Source organism: Lynx rufus, unplaced genomic scaffold (assembly GCF_022079265.1).
Source record: "Lynx rufus isolate CCGP_SWC_20201006 ecotype Redwood Valley unplaced genomic scaffold, mLynRuf1.p SCAF_37, whole genome shotgun sequence".
Taxonomy (NCBI): domain Eukaryota; kingdom Metazoa; phylum Chordata; class Mammalia; order Carnivora; family Felidae; genus Lynx; species Lynx rufus.
This window is the reverse complement of record NW_025814853.1, coordinates 2,867,380-2,894,236: the sequence shown is the minus strand read 5'-3', so window position 1 is coordinate 2,894,236 and position 26,857 is coordinate 2,867,380. Positions and strand designations below refer to the sequence as shown.

Sequence of the window (26,857 nt, the reverse complement as noted above, 5' to 3'; positions counted from 1 at the left end):
CGTGTTTTTCCCTTTATCGTTGGTTTGTGGTGATTTGATTGTTCGTGTATGTAGGTGAGGTTCTGCGTGTGTTGCCTGCCGCGGTTTCCACTGGCCTTTCTCTGCTTGCCCCCTTTCTCCTGGGAGTCCCAGGTGCCCGTGCGTTAGCATTCCCTCGGTCAGCGGCCTTTCTCGCTGCCGTGTGTGATCGGCCCACTGAGGCTGAGGAGTTTTCATTTTCACCTTTCTCCGTCTTACGTGTGTGGTTGCTTTCTGTCCCCGATCATATTCACGACGCGGTCCCATCCCTCTTGTTTCCGGACCGTTCTCGCTTCCTTGCGCCTCTCGCCAGGCCCGCTGGTCGGATGCGGTGCCCTTGTGCGGAGAGCGTCGGGGCTTGTCCGTTTCCTCCCGCCCGCGCTGCCTTCTGTTCCGGCCGCAGCCGGTGGCGGCACAGAGCCTGCACACGGCACCCTCAGGTCCCAACCGTCGGGGCCTCGCGGCCCGCGGCTGCTTCTGCAAGGCTGGCAGGAGCCCCCCTGCAGCGGGCAGGACGGGGTCTTCCAGGGCCTCACTAAACAGGGGCCGCCTGTCCCCCGCGCTCACGACCCGGTCACACTCGGGAGACGTGTGCAGAGGCCCCCACCGCGCGGCGGGCGAGAAGTCCAGGGCCGGGCTGGCGCTCGCTCTCTCACCCTCAAGTTTGCTCCCCGCCCCCCCAGTGCCCACTGCACACGGCATGCGCTGCCCCGTTCCAGCCCAAGGACGCGCGTGCCCCCATGGCACCGGGTTTCCTCCTGTGTCCCCTCCGCTGGGACCTCTGCAGACCCGCGTTCCGTGGACGTGGGGCTGCTGGCTTTCGGAGGTCTCTCTCTCTGGCCTTGCGACTCCGTGTGCTCTGTGCTGCACACACCCCCGAGCTCTCCGGGGTCGCTCTCCGCAGCTCCGAGACCTTCGCACCTTCTCCAGTGGAAGCAGCTTTCGTGCTTTTCCTCAAGTTTGTTCATTTCTTTCCTTCTCTTTCTTGGTTCTTCTCTTTCTTGAGGTTGATCTTCCGTGGTGCTGGTCTCCTCGGTTCCCGGGCGTCCCTGCTGTCTGCCCGGCTCTGACTCCGAGGCTGCCCGTAGACTCCACTTATCCTCCGTGTCTACACGGCGGAGACTCGTCCCGGCTGCCGTGCCGCGAGACCATCGCGTGTCAGCAAGCGCGGGCCAACACGGGCCGGCCCAGCGGGGGCCCGGGAGGGACCTGAGTGCGGGCGGTGGCGCCTCCCCGCGCTCTGCCACCTGCCACACACCTTTGCTTTTCGCGTGCGAGGGGACGGGCCTCAGGAGGACGTCGGCGTCCCCGCAGGTATAAGCAGCAGCTGCTGGCGGCGGTGGAGCGGGAGCAGTGCCTGCAACGCGAGAAGGTGCAGCTGGAGCTGGACTGGCGACACCGCTGTGACAGTCGCGAGAGGGACCACTACCGCGCGTCTGAGGACTTGCTGCAGGCTCTGACTGCCGCGCGGGACCAGGTCTGTGCCCCGCGTGGCCCTCGCACTCCCTCCTGCGCTGTGGCACCGGTTGGGGGGGGGGGGGCGGGGAGGTGGCTCTGGGCTCGCGAACCCCGCCGAGCAGTTTGACTTACAACAAAAATTACAGCAGCGGAAGGTGTCCCTGTCCTACCCGCCAGCCTTTTACCCGTTTGTTTCTTTTCGAGAGAGTGAATGCACGTGAGCAGGGAACGGGCAGAGAGAGAGAGAGAGAGAGAGAGAGAGAGAGAGAGACAGAATCCTAAGTAGGCTCCAGGCTCTGAGCTGTCAGCTCAGAGCCCAACACGAGGCTCAAACCCACAAACCGTGTGATAGTGACCTGAGCTGAAATCAAGTCAGTCGCTCAACAGACTAAGCCACCCAGGCACCCCCGGCTGTTTTATTTTTTATTGCGTTAGCCTGTTTCCCATTAAGAAAACAGTGCCAGGAGGATCCCTGCCCCCTGTGCACAGGGGACTGGGCGGAAAGGGCCACACCCCGAGCCTGATGCTGCCGCCCGGCCAGCCCGACCGGCGCCTGGTCCTGGGCCGGGGGGGCCGCTCCCTCATGCACCTGCTCTCTGCTCCCAGGAGCCTCGTAACTCTTCCCACACGAACCGACTCCCACATGTCTCCCCAGGTTGCTGCCAAGCTCCAGGAGACAGAGCGGACGCTGTGTGACCAGGAGGTGGTGCTGAAGGCCTTGACCCTTGAGAGAGACCAGGCCGTGCAGGCGTTGAGGACACGCGGGCTTCTTCCTGAGAAGGAGGTGCGGGTCGGCACGGCCGCCCCCCCCCGCCCTGAGCCTCCCCCGGGGACGCCGCTCCCCAGCCCTCTCCTGCGCCTCCCCCGCCCCCCCAGCCGTGGTGGTGGGAGAGCCGTCCCAGCGGCACCAAGTCTCCTCAGGTGTCGGCACAACGGGGGCCATTCTGACACCTGAAGGAGCTGAGGTGACTCTGGACTCAGAGTCCAGATTTCAAGCGGACCCCACGTTGAAATCTCAGACCCCGCCTTCAGACATCACACCACGCAGACGCCTAGCGTGAGGTCGTGTTTTATCCGCAGAGCTGTCGCGGCAGGTCGCCGTGTGCCGCCATCTCCGCCATCCGGGTGCTGCCCGAGTGCCTCTCCGCGCCAGGTCTGCCCGAGAGCCTCGTCTGTGGCCCTGGGTCCTCTGACGCTAAGGCCGGTGCCGCAGCCCCAGAGACGCAGGGACCCCGCGTAACAGTTTCCGAGGAGCGGAGCTGGGCTGCGAGCCCGGATGCCCGAGGGCCACGGTCGGGGGGGTCGGGGGGGGGGGCAGGGGCAGCCTGAGGCTCGGGAGGCGAGAACAGGAGGGGCTGGTGGGGGGAGACTCCTCCAGGCCTGTGAAGAGTTCTTGTTTCTTGCTTTATATGCAGCGAAACGCACAGACCTTCAGGGCGCAGGTCAGTGAGTTTGACGTGAAGGACCCATGGGCCCAGCCCTCCAACAAAATGCAGAGCATGTCTGTCGCCCTGGAAAGTTGGCCACACCCCTTCCCGTTGGCCCCCTGCTCACCCCAAAGGCAGCAGCTGCTTGGACTTCTAGCTGGTCGTAGGGACCCGGGTGGGCAAGGTTTGCTCTAAGATGATGCAGTGGCCACATGTCTGCAGACCCGGCTTCTGACCGGTGTCAAGATGTTGGTAATTTGGGGCACCTGGCTGGCTCCGTCGGTGGAGGGTGCAGCTCTTGACCTCAGGGTCATGAGTTCGAACCCCACACTGGGTACAGAGATCACTAAAGCAAAAGGGTATCAGTAACTTGTCCTGACCTGTGTGCAGAAGCCAGGACCTCTACTTGTCTCAAGGGTTTTAGGTTCTAGCACAGAGTCAGAGGGGACATTTGATGATTCTGTCATGGTCACTCGTGAGAATTGTCAGAACGCAGGAAACGGATCCCGTGTCTGTGTGGGCATCTGGGCAGGAGCCTCTGCCCCAGAGAGAACGTGGTGCTGGAGGCGGAGGTTTCTTCAGGCCTCGGCATCACAGGGTGGGAAGGCCCGTGGGGAAGGATCAGCGGGTGGCGGGGACACCGGTGTCCTCCCTGCCACGTCGCTGGCCCCAGAGCCAGATCGCTTCCTCATTTTAAAAGTTGTAAATAAGGCTTCCTGTCCTGCTAGCTTTGTCGGTTTTGGCGCTGACTTTGGAGAATCCAGCGTGTCATCAGACCTCCAGGAGGATACCTCAGGGTGCAGCAAAGGGCTCTTTTGTGACTCAAGCCTGGGTCTCTCCGGGGAGGGCAGAACTAACAGGTTAGACTTTATCCCAGAGACACGCGGCTTCACCCGTGGTGTCTGAGCCACCTGACATACAGCCGTGGCCGTTTTCTCCCCACACAGATCTCGCTGACGGATAGCTGGCCAGAGCCTGACGCTGACTGAGATGCCTGTGGGTTGCGTGGTGGCCCCGAAGGGACAGGCTCCAGTCCTAGCCGCCAGCTCTTTGAGATGCAACCTCACTTGGAAATAGGGTCTGTGTGGATGTAACCAGTGCAGACGAGGTCACGCTGGAGCAGGGTGGGCCCTAATCCAATATGACCGGCCTCCTTATAAAAAGAACACCACGTGGAAGCCAGAGTCGCAGGGAGAGGGCCACGCGCCGACAGAGGCAGAGGTGGGAGTGACATGGCCCCAAACCAAGGGACACCAAGGTTCTCTGGTAAACACCAGAAGCTGGAGGAGGGAGGAAGGAGTCTCACCAGAGTCTCCGAGGTTTGCTCCCAGCCTGAGGCGTGTGCCCCGTAGCGAACCCCGGCCCGTCGTGGGGCTCGCCTCGGGGCCCCTGAGGGAAGCCGTGTCGCCGGGCTGCTGGGAGGTCTGGGAAAAGCCCACACGGGAAGGTGCCGGCCTGACCCCGCCTCAGACCCCATCCTCCTGGTCCCAGGGCCCTTGGTTCAGTAGTCTGACCTCCGTCCCTTCATGAAAAGCCACTCAGCCAGTTGTGCCGGGTGACGGAGCTTCGGAAGTGCTTGGGAAGACCTTCCCGGCGGGGCAGCCTCTCCCACCCGCCGTGTCAGCCTGGGGCGGGGGCGCGTGCAGACCGGGCCCCTAATTGCACCGGGGGCACGTGGGCCAGCTCGAGGGTGCACAGCGCGCAGCTCCCGTCCTCGCCGGCGGTGGCCCGTGCTCGTCGCGGGGGGGGGGGGGGGACCCGGGGCCTCTGGCCGCGCCCTCCGAGGACGGCACTCAGCCCGCGGTTGGTGTTCGAGGCGGGCTGGGCGCCGGGAGTCCCGCCGAGAAGGTTGTAGCCCGCCAGCCACGCCGAGAACACGCTTCACTCCTGTCCACAAACCCGCACGCATTTGACCCCGTGTCGGGGGCCGGGAGCCGAGGCAGGCGGGACGCGGCAGGACGCGCCCCAGGGCTGTGTGCAGGCGCCAGCTGGCGTGCCGCCGCGGTCTCAGAGCCGGGACCGGGGGTGGGAGCTGTGCGCGGGCCGGGCTGGCACGGTGGGATGAGCCTCGGAGGTGAGCCCTGCAGGAGGCGGGGCGCCTGTGCTCCCGCTTCGTGGGTGTCAGCACGTTGGTGCCGAGGCTGCCTCGCAGGCGTAGAGGCGGGTCCTGGGCAAGTAGGAGGTCAGGGGCAGCGGGCAGGGTCTCTAAGGAAAAGTCGGGGGGATGAGCCGTCAGGTCCCCGCTGTGCCGCCCGGCTGCGTCTTACCTGTGTGGCGGCCCCTTCCCACCGGCACCGCTCGGCACGGAGGTGCGCGTGGGGCCTCAGCGGGGACCGCATCAGTCACGCCCCCGGTGGTAATCCCAGGCTCCGGAGGGCAGGCCCTCCCCGTGCAGAGCTGCAGGGGAGAGAACGCAGCCCGGGCCACGGAGGCTCCGGCGCCACGCGACGTCACAGGTGAGGTCGTGCCTCCTGGGGCTGGCTGGGCTGCCCGGGGGTTTGGGGGCTGATGCTGTCGTTCCACTTCATAGACGAGGAAGCCGAGGCCCTGTGAGGGTGGTCCCTGCCCCACGTGTGGCAGAGGGGACGTTTGAGCGGGGCCAGGCCAGCGCCAGGGCCGTCGGGTTCTGCCGTCGTGCCCGCGAGGGAGCAGCTGTGAGGTTTTGCCCAGCAGCAGGTGCGGAATGCGGTGGCGGGCATGACAGCAGGAAAACAGGTCGCCCCTCCTGTCAGCAGTGTGAGCGGCGAGTGGGGGGGCGGAGGAGTCGGGGCTGGAAGGCAGGGCAGGTGCAGAGCAGAGCCCGCGAAGGCCTCGACGAGGGGTGTGGGAAAGCTGGGTCCGCGCTCAGTAGAAGAGCTAGCTTCCTTCTGGAAGGAGAGGGAACGTGTGGCCACTGCGGGAATTCGACAATTTCAGTTTAGGGGAGTGGCCTTGGGGACCAGGTGGACCCGGGGTCCAGCTCGGCTCCCGTGTGGCCTCCGTGGCGCTTTTGTGAGACGCGAGCGCGTGCCTGGAGCAGGGTGGCGGGTTGAGCAGGTGGCGGCAGCACGGACAGCGTGGTGGCCGGGTCACCCCTCGTTAACTCGAGCGTCAGTTCCTGCATCTGATGCGGGCTCTTTGTGAAGCATTAAAGGGGGCCTGTGACCCAGCACCTGGCCCGCTGCTGGCACCAGCTGGGGGAGCCCGCTCGCGGGGCGTGGGGGGCGTGTTACCATTCCTGAGGACACGGAGGTCGCACATGGTTGCACATGGTCGCACCGTGCTGGCATTCTGGTGTTTTCTTTTTTATTTTTTTTATTAAAAAAATTATTTTTAATGTTTATTCGTTTTTGAAAGAGAAAGAGACAGAGCATCAGCAGGGGAGGGACAGAGAGAGAGGGAGACACAGAATCGGAAGCAGGCTCCAGGCTCTGAGCTGTCAGCACAGAGCCCAACACGGGGCTCGAACTCATGGACCGTGAGATCATGACCTGAGCCGAAGTCGGACGCTCAACCGACTGAGCCACCCAGGCACCCCTCTGGTGTTTTCCTAGTCACTGCTCTCTCTGGATCTCGGTATGTGTCCCTGTGCACGTGCTGTTTCTGTATAGTCTGTTGTGCTGTATAACTGGGATTCCTTTTTTTCATTTCTCCAATCATTATGTTTCATGTCATTGTAATTCTTCAAGACACTTTGCAAATGGTTATGTATTTTACCACGTGGCCGTCCTCTTCCCAGCGGCTGCTGAGGTGACTGGCACCTGTCACCCTAAGGCTGCACAGGCACGTGGGTTCCTCCCTCTGAGCTCGGTAGCAGCTCACCTTCTTGGGTAGCGAGGTGCCGCAGGGCTGGCCAGAGCCCTCCTGGTGCAAGCAGAGGGGGGCCAGCCACCAGCCGGAGAGTGAGGAACTACCGTGTGTGTGTGTGTGTGTGTGTGTGTGTGTGTGTGCGCGCGCGCGCGCGCGCACATGGCACCCTGGGGCGGCCCACCTGCCTGCTCGCAGGGTCAGCGGCAGCAGGCAGGGGGAGGGGTTGCAGGGGAGGAGCCGGCGCTGTCTGTGGGAGGGGGGCCCTGCAGGGAGGAGGCTCTGTCTCGGGGGGGGGGGGGGGGTCCCTGCAGGGGAGGAAGCTCGCGCGGTAAGTGCGCATCCCTGAAGGTGGGGGCCCTGCCTGGGCTCATGCAGGCCAGGCCAGGCCGCAGGGCTCAGTTACCTGCCCCCTTGTGTCGGGCACCCCGGTCCTGTGCTGGCATGGCGGCAGACGCTGGCTTCCTGGAACTCGTCTGATTTTCTGGTTGTTTGCAGCCAGAAGCAGGTCCCGCTGCGGTGAATCCTGGTGGTCAAAGGTAGCGGCCTGTCTCGCTGTCATTTGGAAGGACGCAGGCACTGACTGTAGGATTCCGAGGCGGTAGGGCTTTTTCCTTCCTGTGTCTCGGGGCTCCCGGTGGCTCTTGTGACAAGTTGGCAGAAACCTCGTATTTGCGCCTGTGCACGCCACCTAATATGCTGTGTTCCTCGGATTGCTTTTCTGGTCCTTTTTTCTCTTTATCTGTGATTTTTTAGCAAGTTGATTATGATGTACTTTTTGGTATGATTTTCTTTGTGTTTATTTTGCTTTGGGTTTCAGTGGACGTCTTGGATCTGTGGACTTGTTTTCATCAAATTTGAAAATATTTTGGCCAGGGGCGCCTGGATGTTTCCGTCGGTCAAGCGTCCGACTTTGGCTCAGGTCATGATCGCATGGATCATGGGTTCGAGCTGAACGTCAGGCTCTGTGCTGGCCGCTCGGAGCCTGGAGCCTGGAGCCTGCTTCCGATTCTGTGTCTCCCTCTCTCTGTCCCTCCCCTGCTTGCTCTCTGTCACATGCTTTCTCTCTCCTTCAAAAATAAATAAACGTTGAAAATATTTTGGCCAATATGTCCTCTGCCTCCTGTATCTGGGTTCTTGGGTCCTTGCCCTGAGCCGGCGGCCTCTGTTGACTCTCTTTTTGGCCTTCCCCTCTGCTTGGCTGAATGCTTTCTGTTGCTGTGTATCTGCACTCACTGACCCTTTCTCCTGTGACGTCTGGTCTTACGCCGCCTCTCTAGTGAATTTTTTTTTTTAATTTTTTAACGTTTATTTTATTTTTGAGACAGAGAGAGACAGAGCATGAATGGGGGAGGGGCAGAGAGAGAGGGAGACACAGAATCGGAAACAGGCTCCAGGCTCCGAGCCATCAGCCCAGAGCCCGACGCGGGGCTCGAACTCACGGACCGCGAGATCATGATCTGAGCCGAAGTCGGAAGCTTAACCGACTGAGCCACCCAGGTGCCCCATGAATTTTTTTTTTTAAGTTTATTTACTTAGAGAGAGCATGAGCAAGGGAGGGGCAAAGAGAGAGACGGAGAGAGAGAGAGAATCCCAAACAGGCTCCACCTCGTCAGTGCAGAGCCTGACACGGGGCTTGAACCCACAAACGGTGAGATGGTGACCTGAGTCGAAATCAAGAGTCAGACGCTTAACTGACTGAGCCCCTCAGGGGCCCCTCCAGTGAATTTCTTATTTCAAATAATATCTTTCTCATCTCTGCAGAGGCCGTTGGGTTCTTGTCAAATTATCTCCTGTTCCTCTTCCTTTCACATTCCTGTTTTTCTTCAAACCCTTGAGCTTATGTGTACCTACAACCGTATCGAAGTCGTGGGCACCACTGGGAGCATCTTCACGGCTGGTCTGTGTTGTAGCACGCGCTAGACTTCATTCCTGTGTGGCTTCGTACTCTCTGTTGTGTCACGTCTTTAATTCATCCACGCGTCCGTCCATCGGTGGACATTTGCGTTTGCGCGCCGCCCCGGCTGCTGTGAAGACTGCCGCCGTGAACGTGCGTGTACGCGTTTTCACGTGGACATACGTTTTCGGTTCTCTGGGCATACGCCTCGAAGTGGAATTGCCGGGTCGTATAATCACCTCTGCGCTTAATCTCTCGAGGACCGCCAGGCGATTTTCCGTGGCGGCGCCCCGTCTTTCACCCACAGGCCGCCGCACCCGTTCACCCTCCCGGCGGGCAAGGGTCCCACGTCGTCTGTCTCCCTGCCGGCACTTGTTCCTGTGTCTTTTCCACGGCAGCCGCCCTGTGGGTGGCCGACGGCTTTGCGACTGAAAGGGAAGGGGCCCCCGATTTCTCAGGAAGCGCTCCCGGTGGCGAGCAGCAGTCTTGTCTTTGTGACATCTGGAAGCAGGGGGCTCTCATCGCCCCGTCAGTCTAGATGGAAGGTCCCCACAGCCTGGAGGGCAGACGGGTGGGCAGAGCCGTGGACGGGCAGCAAACCTGGGTTTTTTCTTTTTTTCTTAAGGGACTTTTTTTTTTTTTACGTTTATCCATTTATTTTGGGGGGGGCAGCAGAGGCCGGGGGGGAGAGAATCCCAAGCAGAGCCAACCAGGCGTGCCTGTGGGCTTCTTCTGTAGCCGTAACCATTTTCTTTCTTTTTGTGTTTGACAGGTGCTCCTAAGGCATCGTGAAGAAGAAGTAAGTGAAAGTTTTCCATCTAGTGAGATCCAGAGGCTCCAGGAGCAAAACGCAAGCTTACGACGCGCTGTTGCGGAGATGAGGGAGGAAATGGAGACCCTGAACGACCAGGTTCTTCCTCCTGAGCAGTCAGGGGGTCAGCCCTCTGACCCCGCACAGCCCCTTCCAAAGGCAGCAGCTGAGGCCGCGGCTCCTGGTGAGCCGGAGGGGTGGGGGGGGGGGGGGCAGAGAATGGGGAGGGGACAGATCTCCAGTGGGTCCAAAACATGCTTCACTTGGAGTCTCATAGATGAACATCCGCTCTGACGAATTCAGAGTATGATAGAGGCTTCTCCTCCAAGGGAACGGATCTTATGTCCATGTTTATACGTAGAACAGCAACTTTTTATCGATTAAGTGGCAGAAAGAAGGGAAGGATGTGTACTTGGCACTTGGAGCCTGGAGGCCACTTGCATGGGGAGGGGAGTGGGCACTGTGTTCTCCAAGAGGCGGGCTGTGCAGGCTGGCGGATACCAGGCCTCTCCTCGGGGCCTGTGCCGTAACGGAGCTGGGCTCCCCCCCACCCCTCCCGTGCACCGTTAAGAGGGGCCCCGGAGCGGTCCTGAGCGGAGGGCACCAGCTCACGACTCCACGCCTGAGACTCGTGCTTCCGTGTACGCAGGCTCGTGGGTCTGAGGGAGCGCAGGGGCGTAGCCGTCCTCGGAGCGCACCCGGCACCAGAGGGGAGGGGGGCACCGGGGCCAGGGCAGGTGTGGGAGGCGGGGCGGGGGGAAGAGCGGGACAGCGGGAGGGAGCCCCTATCTTGTGCCGGGCGAGGGGAGTGTAACGCGTGTGCCGGCGTATTTATTGGGTTGTTTTGCGGCAGATTACATCATGGTCCTCGAAACAGAAATCAGAAATCTGAAGCATAAATTTAAAACCCTGGAAGGACAGGTAGAAGATGTGTTAGATCCTTCGAAGATGTCCTCATCTCACTCTGACGTTCAAGCCAACGTCCACATCTTGGCCAAAGTGCCTGGTAAGAGTCCTTGTCTTGTCCTGTTGAATGCTTTGTTCCAGAAACACTCTGGTTTCTGCATCTGTTTTACATTGGTTTAATTGAAATATAACCCCCCAGAAAGTCCACAAAATGCAAACGCACGCATCAAGGAAAGATCGCAAACTACAGGTCCCCCCCCCCCCCCCCGCCCTTCCCGGCACCCAGGAGTCCCCATGCCACCCGTTCTCAAAGTGTTTACACTCGTTTACCTCTCCGGGTGGGCACCTCCCTGCCCCACCCCTGCTCTGGCGCCACGCAGACACCCCCTTGCCCGGCTGGGCGCTGGCCCGGTGGAGAGCCCTTCTAGGGGGATGGACGCATCCCACCGGCTGGTTTCTGGGGCTGACTGTGTAGGAAGACAGGTGAAGGAGTGGGATGCTCCACCTACGGATCGGCTCGTCTCCAGCCAGGGGCCTGCTTGCGTTCCCAGTGCTGGCATCTTTTATGTCTTTTCCTTATATTACTTTTCCAGGCCAGAATCTCCAGTATGGTGTTGGTAATGGCTGACTTTCTTCCTGACTCCAGAGAAAAATTTCAACATTTGACTTTAAAGCCGCTAAAGGTTTTTTGGAGCACAGGGCCAGATTAAGGAAGTTCCTTTCTATTCCTGCTGTAATACATGGTTGTTTTTTATCATGCTTCTGCCAGTTTTTGCTTACTGTGTTTTGGAGCTTTGTTGTTGGTTGCATACACATTTAGAGTTTCTGTGTTTGTAAGAGGGGACTGGCCCTGATAGCATCACGTAATGATCCTCTTTACCTGTTAGGGGTGCAGTGCTCTAAAGCCTGCTCTGTCTAGTGTTAATCACAGCACTCCAGCTTCCTTTTGATTAGAGTCTGCTTGGTGTATCTTTATAATCCTTTAACTTTTAACTCCTTATATTGTGGTAAAGTCCCCTTCCTAAGGAAAAATAAAATACCTCAAGGTAACCTGGCTATGTGTGTACATGACAACATCCCTCATGACCTTGTAACATGAGACCACTTAATCAGAGTGCATGTTTGCATGTTACCATATATGGGAGACAAAGAAGTAGAAAATATGTAAAAACTGTGCCACGTGGCATTCAGGGGCTCATTTCTTCGGGTACAAACCCAACTGAACAGTGCTAGCACAAATAAAGTTGCTTCCCGGAAAGAAAAGCCTGGGTGTCAGACTCTCTGTGTGACAATCTTGCCACAGCATCACATTTGAAATGAATTTCTTGTAGCAGCATATAGGCAGGTCAATTTTTAAAATCCATTTTGCGGGGCACCTGGGTGGCGCAGTCGGTTAAGCGTCCGACTTCAGCCAGGTCACGATCTCACGGTCCGTGGGTTCGAGCCCCGCGTCGGGCTCTGGGCTGATGGCTCGGAGCCTGGAGCCTGTTTCCGATTCTGTGTCTCCCTCTCTCTCTGCCCCTCCCCCATTCATGCTCTGTCTCTCTCTGTCCCAAAAATAAATAAACGTTGAAAAAAAAAAATTAAAAAAAAAAAATAAAATCCATTTTGCTAATTACAAAAAATTTTTTTTCAGTTACGGTTTTCATTTTTTTAATGTTTATTTTGAGAGAGTGCATACATGCAGGGAAGAGGCAGAGAGAGAGAATCCCAAGCACACTTCATGCTGTCAGCACAGAGCCTGACACGGGGCTCGATCTCACGAGCCGTGAAGTCGTGACTTGAGCTGAAATCTAGAGTCAGACGCTCAACTGACTGAACCACCCAGACACCCCCATTTTGCTAATTTTTTTTTTCTCATTTGCTAATATTTTTAACTGATAGGATTTATATCATCCACACTGAACAGTTATTGTCGTGTTGATCTGAGCAGCCGCTTCCTGCCCGCTTTCTGGCCCAGGTGTCTTCTTTCCTGTGCCTGTGGGTCATCCGAACATTGTTTATGTTCCATTTTAATGTATGTGCCGTTTCTGAGTGTACCTGTCTGGGCCCCAGGGATCACAGCACGGCCATGTGACCTCTCGCAGCCAGCTCCCGTCAGCACCATCTTCCTGCCGTCAGGCCCCGTCCCCGCGTTGCTGTCGTAAACATCACCTCTCCTATGTGGGGAACTGCTTCAGTCAGGATTAGCATTCTTGCTTTTAATTGTCAAACATAATTTTATTTATTTATTTATTTATTTATTATTATTATTATTTTTTTTTAATTTATTTTTGAGAGAGAGAGAGAGCTACAGAATGCAAGCCAAGGAGGGGCAGAGAGAGAGAGGGACACAGAATCTGAAGCAGGCTCCAGGCTCCGAGCTGTCAGCACAGAGCCCGACGCGGGGCTTGAACCCACCAGCCGTGAGATCATGACCTGAGCTAAAGTTGGACACTCAACCGACTGAGCCACCCAGGTGTCCCAAATTGTCAAACATAATCTTAAAAAACTCAAGAGGAGGGACGCCTGGGTGGCTGTCGGTTAAGTGTCTGACTTCGGCTCAGGACATGATCTCATGGTTTGTGAGTTCGAGCCCCCATTGGGCTCTGTGCTGACAGCTCAGGGCCTGGAGCCTGTGTCTGATTCTGTGTCTCCCTCTCTCTGCCCCTCTCCTCCGCTCTCACACTGTCTCTCTCTCTCCCCCTCTCTCCCCCCCTCTCTCAAAACTGAATAAGTATTGGGGCACCTGGGTGGCTGTCGGTTAAGTGTTCGACTTCAGCTCAGGTCATGATCTCATGGTTCGTGAGTTCGAGCCCCGCATTGGGCTCTGTGCTGACAGCTCAGAGCCTAGAGCCTGCTTCAGGTTCTGTGTCCCCCTTTCTCTCTGCCCTCCCTTGCTTGCATGCTCTCTCTCTTTCAAAATAAACAGTAAAAAAAAAAAAAAAAGAAAAAACCAAGGTAGAGTCTGTGACCAAGGTTATTTGACAATAAATTTCATATATTAAAAAAAAAAAAAAAATCAAGGTAGAGTCTGTGATGTTCACCTGGGCGTTTGCCCTTTGTGTGTGTCCTTGAGTCCCGAGGTTCCAGCCTCCCTGTCATCAGCTCTTACGGCAGATGTGCTGATAACAAGCTCTCTGGTTTTCCTTTTTCACCTGTGTCCCTGCAGAATTTATTCTCTGGTATGAAAGTAGGAGTTGACGGTTCTCAGCTCTCAACCCTTAAGATAATCGTGCCACTTCCTGCTGAGAAGCCTTCTACTGCCCAAACCTTTGTCTCCCACAAGCCACACAGCTGTTCTGTCCACCAGCTTTCAAGAGTCTGTCATTCGTGCCCGAAGTCTGACGATGATGTGTCTGGGCACACGCTTCTTTGGCTTATCCTGTTTGGCATTGAATCTAAGGTGATTGTCTGTTGCCAAATTTGGGATGTTTTCAACCATCATTTCTTCAAGCGTTTTTTCGGCTCTATGCTCTTTTTTCCCGTAGGGACTCCGCTGACAAAAATGCTAGCTTTTTCTGTTCTTTTCCCGAGGGTCCCTGTGGCTCTGTTCCTTTTTCCGGTGCGTTTTCTCTGCTGTTCAGGCGGGTGATCCCTGCGTCTGTCCCCATGCTCGCCAGGCCCGTGTCCCCTCAGCGCTGCTCTGAGCCCACCGGGGGGACTTTTATTTCGATTTCAGTTCAAGATTTCCATTTTGTTTTCTTTGTACCTTTTATTCCTCTAAAACTTTTCTTTTCCCACCGTTTTAACAGCGAGTCAGCTCGCACGGTTCCTCATCCGGCCCGCTTATTCCATGACCCCGTGATCCCGACGTCCGTGTCCCCCTCAGCGTTGTCTTTTCTCATTGTGTCGAGATCTTCCTGGTTATCGGCGTGATGAGTAACTTCAGACTCTGGTGCTCGGGCCCTCCGACCCTTGCCACGCTGGTTTTGCTCCACTTCTGTGTTAGCGGGCCCCCCCCCCCCTCTCTGGGGCACAGGGCACGTCTGCACCCGGCCCACTCTCTTGGGCTGGCTCTGGAGGACCCCTTACCCTCCAGAGTCTTTGCCCTGCTGTTCTGCCGTGCCTGCACGGGTGCCGCCCGAGCCCGGTTAGGTCCTGGGCGGTTTCCCTGGCCGCACAGAGCTCAGCTCTGAAGGCTTTGGCTGTCCGGATGCTGCCCGGTTTCCACGCGGGCCCCTCAGGGACTCTGGGCAGACCGAAGGAATTCCTCTCTCTCGCTCCCCCTCTCTGCGATCCTCCCCACGTGCTCTCCCCAGGAGGGGTGCAGGCCGCGTGGTGCAGGGTGGTGCAGGGTGGGCCCTTGTCTGTATGGGCCGCACCAGCGGAGCCCCCCTCGTCTGGGCTCCTGGTGCTTCTGGCTTGTGGTTGCTCTGGCACCAAAGCCCGGAAACACAGGAAGGAAGATCAGGAACCCGCGGCAGAGCGTCCCCTGAGCCCCCGCCCCTCGCCCCCCTGCTCCTGGCCCTCCCCCGCCCCGGGCCCCGGGCCCCACCCCCGCCCGCTGGGCACCCTCAGAGTCGCTTTGGGCTTTCAGCTTCCGGGAAGGAGAGGGACAGGGCACACGCTCATGGTCTTGTCCAAACAGCAGGCTTGCGCCGGGTTTTGAGTGTTAAATAGACTTAAGGTTCTGCAATGGACCCAACATGTGATACATCCCTGTACTGATGTTGTTTTGAGAATTAATACGTTTATGTTCATGAGTGAGGCTGGTTTGTACTCTCTCTTAGGATGCTCATTGTCAAATTTGGGGATCGCGGTTATTCCGGCCTCAAATATATCGGAAGATGTTCCCTATTTCTCTGCTTTCTGAAAAAGTTTGTGTCCGACTGACGTCAGTTTTTCCTGAACCATTAATAGATTTCAACTCTGAACCCCCTAGTTTAGGATTTTCCTTGTGGGAAGGTTTTAAAGTGTGAATTCAGTTTTTTTCACAGTTAAAAGATGATCCAGATTTTCTTTTTGGCGTGTCACTTTTTGATATTTTATTAGAAAATCATCTGGTTCATCTAAGTTTTTGAAAATTGGGCAGAAAATTGCCTGTAGTATTGTCCTAAAAGTTTTAAAAGCCTGTAGGATCTAAAGGAATAACTGTGTTTTCATCGATTGCGTTGTTTCTGTTGACTTTTTTTTTCTTCCTTAGTCTTACCAGGAATTGATCTTTAAAAAAAAAATTTTTTTTAACGTTTATTTATTTTTCAGACAGAGAGAGACAGAGCATGAACAGGGGAGGGTCAGAGAGAGAGGGAGACACAGGATCTGAAACGGGCTCCAGGCTCTGAGCCGCCAGCACAGAGCCCGACGCGGGGCTCGAACTCACGGACCGCGATACCGTGACCTGAGCCGAAGTCGGCCGCTCAACCGACGGAGCCACCCAGGCGCCCCAGGAACTTATTTTTTAAAAAGCCTTTTCAAGGAGCTAGCTCCATTACACATTTATTTTCTGTCTTCTCAGTATGTAGTATTACCTTTATTCTTTCCTTTCTTCTACTTTATTTAGTTGGCCTTCTTGTTTTTGAAATGGCCATTCAGCTCATTGACTTTTCACCCTTCTTTTCTAAAAAAAGCTACTATGGCCATAAATATTTTCTGAAATGTTTTTTAAATGTTTTTATCTATTTTTGAGACAGAGCATGAGCAGGGGAGGGACAGAGAGAGAGGGAGACACAGAATCCGAAGCAGGCTCCAGGCTCTGAGTTGTCAGCACAGAGCCTGACGCAGGGCGTGAACTCACGGACCGCGAGATCATGACCTGAGCCGAAGTCAGACGCTCAACCGACTGAGCCACCTGGGCGCCCCTGGCCATAAACATTTTTAAAAGGACAGTTTTCAATCCCTTCATTAAGTTTTGGTAAGCGTTGTATTAATGATAACTCAGGCCAAAATAATTTCTTACCTCTACTGATTCTTTCTTTGACCTCTGGGTCGTAGGAACATTTTTTCTAATTTCCAGATGACTAGGAGGCTGGTGCAGACTGGCCTCTGCAGACATTAGGTGGTGAGCTTCCACTGTTTTCCTGCAAAGATTCTTGCTTTCTCGATACTAGGGTTATACGTCATCTGTCGCCAGCGCCTCTCAGTTTGTGTTGGGACCACGTGCCTTCCACTCAGTCCTAGGGAATCTTCACTTCCAGGTGGACACACGGTGACAGTAAGCGTCCCCAGCCCTGCATGGCACAGACGTCTACTCCCCAAAGAGGGCAGTTGACCGGAACCTTCCCCAAGGGAAGGAGACCTGAACCTGACAGAATCCCTCTTTCTGCAGGAGGAGCCGTGCCGGCCGATGGCACACCCATGGGTCTAGCGCTCGGGAGGCTCAGAAACAGGGCACATCTCCTGAACTTCCTGGTGGCCCGGCTCAGGCAGAAGGTATGGCCTCCCCTTTGACACTTGGGCTGGGCAGGTCTTTGGCTGGACCTCTTGGCCGCTCTGTGCCTCAGTTTCCCTCCCAGGAAGGGGTTATTGTGAGGTAACATGTCCCCAGCAAGGTGCACACAGTAAGGCCCGGTCACCGAGAGGAAAGTCCAGAGGCGCAGCGCCCACGGTGGGGCCCACGCAGGACTGCTGCCCCCTCGGGACACGCCAGAGCGCGTGGGGGTGCCCTGATGTGGCGCGAGACGCCTCGGAGGCCCAGCCCTTTCAGTCAGGCTGGCCGGCGCCCACTGTTTCCTAGGACGCAAGTTCTGCCCTGTCACACGTGTTGCCAGGGTCACAGTCGTGCTTTATTGCTACAAATTCATAATTTCTCTTTTTTTAGAGTTTTTTTTTTTTTTTTATCGTGGTGAAATATACATAAAGCGTACGATTTTCAAGCGTACGTTCAGTGACGTTAACTACATTCACAACATGTATAAACATCACCACTGTCCATTCCCAGAACTTTTTCGTCATCCAAACAGAAACCGTCCCCATCGAACACTGACCCCACATCCCTTCCCCCGGGGACGTCTGCCCTGCCTCCGGGAGCCGGACGACCCTCCCGTGAGCGGGGTCTGCGGAATCTGCCCTCGCGTGACTGGCTCGTTTCCCTCGGCCTCATGTCTTCGCGGCTCACCCACGGGCAGTAGCGTGAACCAGTGCTCACGCCTTCTGGGGACGGAGTGATAAACCGCTGTGTTTCCCACACCGTCCGTCCTCCGATGGACACTGGGCTGCTCCCACGCTTGGCACTTGTGGAGAACGCTGCTGTGAACACGGTGTCCGCGCATCTGTTCAAGCCCCTGCTTTCAATTCTCTGGGGTTCGTGTGTAGGAGTGGAACTGCTGGGTCGATGGTGACTCTGAAGAACCACCGAGCTGTTTTCACGAGCGGCTACACCGTTTGGTGTCCCTCTGGCTGCGTGTGAGGACTCCGGCGGCCCGCGTCCTGGTTCCCACCACCTATTTTCTGTCTTTTCGACTCCAGCCGATCCAGTGGGGCGAAATGGTACCTCACAGTGGTTTTGATCTGCATTTTTCCTGATGGCTAATGATGCGGAGCATCTTTTCATAGAGTTATTGGCCGTCTGTGTGCATTCTTTGGAAAAATGTCTCTTCAGATCCTTTGCCCATTTGTAATTGGATTGTCTTTTTTGTCGTTGGGTTCGAAGAGTCCTTCGTGTACATTGGATACTAGTCCCTTAGCAGATGTCCGGTTTGTAAATTTTTCCTCCCATTTTCAGGCTTGTCTTTTCGCTTTCTTGACAGTGTCCCTTGAAGCACAGGTTTTTAGTTTTTACGATCCCTGGTTTTGTCTGCGTTTTCTTCCTGCTTGTGCTTTCGGTGTCGGGCCGCCCTGTCGCCTCTGTGTGGATGTGTTCTTCGTGAGGCAACAGAAAGAGGGAATTTCACATGGTGCTCGGAGTCCGTAAATACGTGAATCACCCCACCTTGTATATTCAGACGGACCTCCGTACGCACGCGAGGGGAGGGGGCTCGGGGCGCTCTGGACTTGCTGCCTCCCGTTCTGCCCACTGCTGCAGTCTCACACACGGGCGTGCACACGCTTTACAAGCGGGAAATAAGCATTTAAAGCTTTAATTTTCTTTTGATAGTCAGAGAGCATATGATTGTTGGGAGGAAAAATGTCCGCTTCAAAGTGGTTTTTGTTTCTATTTTCATTAACAGCGTCCATCCAACGGTCACCTTTTTTGATGCGTATGTGACAAATTCAAAGAATAAGATACTCACCAGGACTTCACTGTAGGAGTTCCTGGAATAGGAACACAATATATTTTATCTTCCTGAGAATGAAGTGGGAAAGTCAGAGTGTAGAGAGGTGCCATTCTGTCCGTTGGTTCCTTTTTCCTTCCTTGTATCAGCAGGAGGACAGATGTTGTCCAGAGAAGCTGCCAAAGTGAGGGGCTGGGCCCGGAGCTCTGGCCAGAGACCCACTTTGGGGACCTCACGGCTGCCCTGTGGCGACCAAAGCTGCCGCGCACGCCCGGCACTCCCCTTCTTCACCTTCCGTGCACTCCTGCCTTCTGTCTGCTCCCCAGTTGTCAGTCACCTCCCCTCGACAGCCTTGGCTTCACCCCTCCCACCCCCCACCTCCCCCTCCCAGGCCCCGGCTTGCCTGCAGGTGTTTGTTTCCATCTGTACTAGGCTCAGGAAGAGGGTTTGAGGCCTCTGCCTCCGCCCGGGCAGTTCCCGGCCTGGATGCTCCCCACCCAGCCTTGGAGTCCAATGCGGGCTCCGCCACAGGTGCCCGAGGCCACCCTGCAGGGGACGGGTGGGGCACAGGCCTGCGTGGCCGCTGCGTTAAGCCAGAGAGGAGAGACTGACAAACGTGTTCCTTTCTGATCTTCGCATAGTTTCTGCTGTGCGCCTCTGCCCTTCTCCTGCTTCCCTGCCCTCTTGCCCTCCGGAGCCGGCACCCCTCCTAACGTTGCCCCTGAAACGGCCCCCCAGGTGCTGCAGAAACCCCTGGGCGCGGACACCGTCCAGCACGAGCTGCCCCACGAGGTGGGCCAAGTGCACCTGGAGGCTTTGGAGCTGCAGAAGCAGGTGGCTGAGCTCGAGGAGCATATCGGGAGCCACTGGCGGTTACGAGCCTTGGACCAGGGGGCCCTTGCGAGGCAGGTGGGTACCCCGCCCCACCGCCCCCCTCTTCCAGCTGGCCGCTCTCACAGTGGGGCCTGGTCCTCGGCAGACACGGTGCCGGAGGGGTGCGGCCCCGCCTCAGGCCTCCGGGCCCTGGGACCCTCCACTTAAGGCCAGCGTAGGAAACCCGCACGTGTGAAGAGGGCTCTTCTGTTTCCCCTAAAAGGGAGTCCTTGACTCTTGCTAGGGCTTTGGGAAGCCCTGAAATGAAATGCAAATTGGGGGTTTTCCTGGTGAGGATTTATGTCCCAGAGCGCTTGAGGCCACGGCCCCTACACGCGTGACAGTGGGCCCCGTGTGGGTGTCACTGGGGTTCCCGTCATGGTCCCCGTCCGGCCCTCCGCAGCCAGTGCCCATCTGGCTCCATGTTTGAGGCAACGTTCCGAGCCGTGAGAGAGCCCTGCGGCCGCCGTCGCTGCAGATCTGACAGACCGGCCACTTTCCTTCTCACCGAAGGCTGTTGGAGATGCTGTTGAGAGCGCGCATTCCTTACTGTCCGTTACCTGGGGGGACCCGGGGTTCCCGCGGTTCCCTGTGTTGTATGGTGGCCCGCGGTCACGACTGTACCGTGGTACCAGAGCGCGCCCAGAGCCCCGGGCGCGGTGGTATAGGGCAACAGTCCTCATGTGTCCCAAGCTCGGTCCCAGGGGCGGCACTGACGGGCATGAGTGGGACTCGGCTCCGGGACCACGTCCGTCACCGGAGGACTGGAGGGAAGGTGGGTCCACTCCCTGCTGGCGTGGAAGCGCCTGGACGCGCCTCGGGGCAGACAGCTGTGTGAGAAACGGCCCAGAGGGGAGGCGGGACACAGAAACACCACCCGGAGGGCCAGCCCTCCTGCCATCCCGGCCACGGGCCCCCTCACCCCGTGTCCACCGTTCATCTCAGATGCTGCCCGTGCGCGGCCCCGAGGTCGGCTGCGTGGGGGTTCCCATAATACCCCTCGCCTGCTTCGCGGATCCCGCTTGCTTAGGGGGAAGAGATCCTACAAATCAGCAGCATTTAAAATCCAGATGTTTAATTCTGTGGCAGGCAGGCTGGGGCTGAAGCACGTGTGACCTTGGGGAGAAATCGAGGCACAGGAAACCTAGGGCCGGTCCCGGTGCCCAGACGAGGGCCGTTCCCGGGAGCGCCAGCATCTCGGCGGCCCGGAGCCTTGAGCGCTCCCAGTGCCGAGATCCTGTTTCCGAGTGTCTCGCTCTGAGAGGAAGGAGGATAAGTGGTGGGCTCCACCACGGAGACCCGGAAACAGGGCGATGGGACAGAAGGACGCAGGCACCCAAGGGCCTCAGGCGCTGGCCGCAGAATAAGCAGGACTTGCAGCGTGGGGTCAAGGAGAGGGTGGAGGCGGGAGGCCGGTCCCCCAGATGCGGAGGGGCCGGTGCACCGGGCAGCCGTCCTGAAGCAGAAAGGAGAACGAGGCTGCGACGCAGCACCCATGACGCCTCGGTTACGAAGGGAGAGGGCAGCTTTCCAGGGGAGCAGCTTGCGGACGCTGCTTCCGAGGGGTGTGCTCCCACCGCGGACGCGGGGACAGACGGGTGTCCTGGGCTTCCGAGCCAGCCGCGCCCGGGGGTCACAGCCTGGCCGCAGACTGCAGCCACGGGCGACGCATTAAAACCGGCCTGTCAGGAGCCCGCAGGGACCCGGGAGACAGCTGTCACGTGGGGCTCTGTGCCCAGGGCGGGAGAAACCAGCTGTGTGGGACGTGACCGGACGCTTGGTGAGGTCTGCGCGTGGCCTGTGTACCAGGCCGTGACGTTGCGTCCGGGGTAAACGTCGGTTGTTCGAAACCGTGGTTTGAAGAGAACGTGCGTTTTGGGGAGGCACGGACCGGAGCATCCAGGTGTCAGGGAGCCTGATGTCGCCAACTTACCTGTCGGCGGATCGGGGAGCAACCCGTAAGGTGAGGGGGCCGGTGGCAACGGGGCAGGGGGGTCGGTGCCGCCAGGGCACTGCCCTAGTAGCTCCCGTGCGAGTCTCGCGTTCTCCCGGGCGGAGGCAGGTCCCACACCCCCCGGCCCAGGACAAGGGACCGCGCAGAGCTCAGTCACCCTCCCCAAGGGCAGCAGAGACCACTGCCCGCCCGGCACCTGCACATCCCTGCAGCTGTCCTGTCTCCGGTGACCCCCGGCCCGGGGGGATTGACCGAGGCCCAGGGGTCTCCCTGCCAACCTTCCTCCCAGTCCTAACGACCCTCCAGCCCCGAGCACAACGGGAGGGACGCTCTGGGTCCACTGGGGGGCAGTGTTGGCTGGCGGTCCTCCCCGCCGGCTCTGCCTGCAGCCTTGGCAACCCTCAGGAGAACCCGCGGGAGCCAGCCGCCCTGGCCAGCGCCCCTCTGCACCCCGGGTCGGGGCTTGCTCTGACAGCCTCCCGAAGGGCTTCTCTGTGGAGCCCGGCGGCCGCTGCCCTTGGAACAGAGTCCCCGCGGGGACGCCTCCCTGGCCAGGATGCTGGGAGCACGCCCACGGGGCTGGCGTGAGGGGCCCGCCTGGGCCCCAGCCCGCAGTCGCTCGCGAGTCCCGGAACGTGTGGTCACAGGCGTCACGGCGTGGGCGTGGGCGTGGGCAGAGCGTAGAAAGAGATCAGGGCAGTTGGGTCGGAAACGGAGCCCAGGACGGCCCCCGGCTGGGGGACAGGGCTGCAGAGCCCACTGCGCAGCCACGGGGGCTAGAGCTGGGCCACTTGCAAGTGTGGCCCCCCAGACCCTGGACACAGGCCCCCCCGGTGAGGGCTCGACTCCGGGCTCTTGCAGGGGGCCGCCTTGCCGGCTGCAGGCCTGCTCCCGAGAGTCGGTTTTCCCTGAGGCCTCTGAGCAAGTGTCTCTTCAGGGCTGCTCTTTCCTCACGTGAAGTGGCTCAGGTGACTCCCAACACCGCGCTCCTGGGGAGGGCACGCCCCGTCCTCCCTTCCTCCGGGTCTATCCCAGCTCCTCCAGAGACCCGAGGGCCCCACTCGTGTCCTGGGCCCTCGGGAGAAGGTCGGCGAGGCTGAGAGCAGGCCCAGGTCCCGCCACTGGGGAGAGGGTGTGGATTTGGGTGCTGGGGCCTCAGTGCCTCGGGCCGTCTCCCCGCCCCGACCTCTCTTCCTGCCGAACTAGCCTGGCACACTCCAGAGGCTTCCGGGCTGCCTGAGGAACAGTGGCCACTGGAGGGCACAGATGCCCGCCAGCCCTGGAGAGGCGCACCAGGAAACGAGGCCAGGACAGAGCGTGCTGGTCTGTTCCAGGGACTCCGGGCTGCTTCCCGCTCTGGCTCCGGCGTGTGTGGCCAGGACAGGGGCACAGTGCAGCTTTTCATGGGTGTAGGGAGCAGCCGTGCCTAAGTGGGCCACCTGCCTCCCTAGGGGCCTTGGACACCAGTTCCTCCTGGGCCTCTGTCTGGCTCAGAGGCAGCCCGCACACACGTTCTCCTCTTCCTCTCTCTCGTTCTCTACTCCCCGCCTCGTTCCGAACACCCCTCTGAGTGGACTGCGTGCGTGTATCGGGGCCATGTGGTGACCCAGCACAGGGACCCCACAGCGCAGGGTCCAGACAGTAAGGAAGAGAGCGGAGGGAGGCCTCTGCCGGCTCCTCCACTCCAGGTGACCCCGGTGCCCATGACCTGTGCACCCAGCCTGTCACCCTGGTGCATACGCAGCCCTCGTGAGTCCCGGAGGCCGAGTGTGGGTGCCAGCTGGCTCCTCGTTGTCCTTGCTGGAAAGGTACGGGCTCGGTGGGGGTCGCAAGAGGCCAGAAGCAGGCCTGGTCTCCACGGTCTGTGGTCTTCGTTCACCCCGCTCACGGAAGAGGTGGCCTCCTGCATGTGGGGTCCCCATTTCATTGTCAAGACTCGCTGGCCCTTCCTCTGTCTCATCCTGCAAGGATGTTCCCCAGGGGTGCGGGCTCTGGGGCGGCCAGCCTGCCCCTCTCCCGCCTGGAGGGCTGGGCTTACAAGCTCTCTGCCTATGGCTTTGTTCACAGGTCCCTGCAGACCAAGGACCCATGGGGACCGAAGACCAGAAGCCACAGCCCCCGCAGGTGTCGTCTGTGCCCCGACTCCAGAGGAAACTGAAGGAGGCGGCCCGAGAAATCGTCCGCCTCCGCCTGGAGAAGGAGCAGCTCCTGGAGACGGGAAACAGGCTCCGAGCGGAGCTGGGCCGCGGCCCAGGTGAGCGTGGGGTTGGCGGGCCGGGGGCCTCACAGACCTGCTCTCTCCTGGCCTGCCGCCCGGAAGGGGGGAAGCTTTGCCACCCTGCGGCGAGAACGGGCCGGGGGAGGGCCTGGCCTGGCCTGGCTTCTCAGGCGGGAGAACAGAAGCCTCCCTTGTGGAGTGAAGCTGGGGTCAGGGGTCACGGGCACAGAGCGGAGCTTCACGCTGCCACGGGGTTTCCACGAACCGGTTCCTGTGGCAGCACTTGTGAGAAAAATACTGCAAAGCGGGCGGCCTTTCTGGGCCACCGTGTTCCTGGGCCGGCTGTGCTGGGCTTCTCCGAGTGACGGCCGCTGTGTCTGCACCGCGACCCGGGCCCAGCTGCCTACGGGTGTCTGAGAGGGTGCTGGGTTCCGAGACCGACAGGCAGTGCTGAAACCGGGCTGGAAAGAGACGTGCCCTTGTTCCAGCCTGCGGCACGGGCCCCGGCAGCCACTGTGAGTTCTGTGAGCTCACAGAACCCCGGGGCTTCGCTTGCAGCCGGCGAGACTCAGACGGATACCGCTTTGGCGAGAATTTATTAGATGCGGGTTCACTGCAGGACTTCATTTATAGTAGTGGCATTTCACAAGCCACAGCGTACAGGATAAGGTCTCTGAACAAACCAGTACGGAAGTCGTATGCTCCGAGCCGATGGTAGACTGACGGCACGTCGTTCCAGGCGAGGGAAGACGGCCGGCGTGGCCCGGATTTAGCTGCCAGCCTATAAAGCGCCGCCATAGAGTGGTACCTGGTGGCCCGTAGCACTCTGCTGTCTCCTGGACCTGTGGCTGTCCTCGTTTTCTGAGGCCTTCATGCGAGCAGTGGTGCGATATTCAGTCCACACTGCCCTCTCCCCATCGTCTGTGCACTATTAGCTATGCTCATCTTCGCAGCAACCGTAAGCACGGAGAAAGGCTTCCCTAAACGAGGCTGAAAAGTAAACTACCCCATAGGCGGGGGAAGGCAAAGATCAACCGCTGTGACGGTACATTTAAACGTCTCTAAGGAAAGGACGCAGCGAACACAGACAAAGGGAGATGTTTTCGACGTGTCTGACGGGCGGAAAGGATCGATACCTAAAACAGGTGCCTACAGATCACACGCAAGGGCCCAGATGGCCAGTCCCAGGAGAAGTGCACGTAGCTGATGAGGGTGCGGGTGACACGTGGCCTCAGGAGTCTGAGGAAGCCACTGAAGTCAGCATTGAGTCTGAACCTCAGATTGAGCAGTGTCACTTGGCAGTGAGGAGCACGGGGCACGTGCGTGTCGGCGGGGGTCTTCGTCGTTGAAGCCTTTTGGACAACTTGACTGCGTCTGTCTCTTTCTACGATTCTGCCCTTTGAATCGGCAATCCTTCTCTTAAAAATCTAATTAAAAGATACTTCACGGGGGAAAAGGATGTATGTGCAGGATATTCTCAGCAGCGCTTTCGCTGTGGTGAGAAAGTAATTGGAAACAGGGCAGACCCCGGAGTCCAGAGCTTGGGGCGCCGCTGGGCTCCCTGCAGGTCACCCCCACCGGGTGCTGCCTCCACCCGCAACTCGAACCAGGTGGGGCGGAGAGCTGGCTTTTCCGCCGTTCGACTCCAGTCCTTTGCGGGTGATGCTTTGGCAAATACAATAAAAAGGTGGCGGTGCCAGGTCACCCCCAAAGCTCCTAACGCTTATTCTCATCGTGGGCCCGGTGTCGTCTGTGCACCACCGGGTCAACTGACCCCTCTTGGGCAGATGCCGCCTGGACAAGCCGTTTGCGGACAGAAGCCACCGCCGGAGAGCGTGTCTGTGTCAGCAGGCGGGCACACGGGAGACGGTGTGTGCGCGTGCGTGTGACTGTGCACGCACATAGACGGAGGGCTGTGAAGAAGCGTGTCCGTTTCTCCGCGGTTTGGGGAGGAAGCTACCGAATGAGATGTTGGGACTTTTCTCTGAATACTTCTGTATCGTTTGCAATCTGCAGCTGTACCAAACGCTCTCAGTTTGCTTCCTTCTGGGAAGGCCATCTTCCCCCAAACCATGCGGGTGGTGGGGTTTCTGCTCTCCCACAGGCGTGCTTGGACCTCATGGCAAAGGCTTTAGGCGAGACTGGTCTGTCTGCATTTATTTTACAGAGATGATTTATCTGGTGCGTAAATACAGGTGGCGTGTAAACCAACTGTGACGAAAATATCATCGTTTAACAGCATGAATAACGTAAGACAGTCCAGCCGAGGTGGCATCATCTGTCTCCTGTGGTTTCCAGGTGCTTTTCCGGGCGCTTTTCCGGGCGCCTCTGCAGACCACCACCCCCCCCCCCCCCCCGGCCCCGCCTGCACCCGCCCCGGGATGTGTCCTCCCTCAGCTGCCTGCGGCAAGCACCCCGTCCCCGTCTCCGCAGCCCGGGGCTCCTCGAGGGGTCATTTGCAAGAATCTTCACATCCAGTGCTGTTGTAAAGACTTTGCTTCGGGGGCAGTTGCAGGATCACAGCAAAACTGCCGGGAAGGCCCAGAGCCGGTCCGCGTGCCCGCCCCTCGCGCACAGCCTGCCCACGTACCCGCCACGGTGCTGTCGGAAGCCTCGTGCAGGGACGTTTCGCCTGCTCGTCCCTCCCCCGCCCCGGCAGCCCTGCATCCTTGTCCTGTCCCCACAGCTCTGCCTTTTCCCAGGGTGCCTGGCACTTGGAGTCACACAGCCTGGAGCCTTTCATACCTGGCCTTTTCCCCTGAGTTTTTGTGTGTTCTGATTATAAAAAGGCTGCTTGCTCATTGCAAAGATGTAAGTGTGTGCAGGGAGGTGTTAATTCCTACAGGAAAGCACAGATTACTGACCTGAGCAAACCCGCGGCCCGGAGGCGGTGCCGGGCGCCTGTCCGTCCATCACGGTGTGAGTGTGCAAGCCCCCACACGGCCCCACGCTGGAGCAGGTGCCACACGAGCTCTGGACCGGCCCTCTCAGGACGCGTGGGGCCCGGACGGCCGAGCCCACCTCCAGCCGAAGCGGGTCTCGTGCGTTCCCAACAGTGAATGAAAGCGCTTGTCCGACCGCAGCCTCGCAAGACGCCGTGCTCGTTCGGAGCTGTTTGGGCCTGTCCGCTCAGGGAAAACGCGTCGTCGTTTAGCTCGGATTTCCAGTGCGTGTGTGCTGCCAGTGCGTGATGCCTCATCATGTCGTTTTCCTGCTGAACTTGTTGTCCGTCCAGAAGTGATTTGCTAAAAAAAAAAAAAAAAGACAGGGGCGCCTGGGGGCTCCGTTGGTTAAGCATCTGGACTTCAGCTCAGGTCGTGATTTCACAGTCCGTTGAGTTCGAGCCCCACGTCGGGCTCTGTGCCGGCAGCTCAGAC

General features: G+C 58.5%; 1 protein-coding gene across 1 annotated transcript in view; it reads left to right on the top strand.

The window, feature by feature from the left end:
• Positions 1–26,857, top strand: part of CCDC57 (coiled-coil domain containing 57) — a 104,564-nt gene that overhangs the window by 33,399 nt on the left and 44,308 nt on the right. Inside the window, exons 10-16 of the mRNA XM_047093993.1 lie at positions 1,333–1,495; positions 2,132–2,260; positions 9,359–9,581; positions 10,251–10,403; positions 16,551–16,654; positions 19,174–19,344; positions 23,330–23,516. Coding sequence (XP_046949949.1) covers positions 1,333–1,495; positions 2,132–2,260; positions 9,359–9,581; positions 10,251–10,403; positions 16,551–16,654; positions 19,174–19,344; positions 23,330–23,516 — 1,130 coding nt within the window. The remainder of the gene's footprint in view (positions 1–1,332; positions 1,496–2,131; positions 2,261–9,358; positions 9,582–10,250; positions 10,404–16,550; positions 16,655–19,173; positions 19,345–23,329; positions 23,517–26,857) is intronic.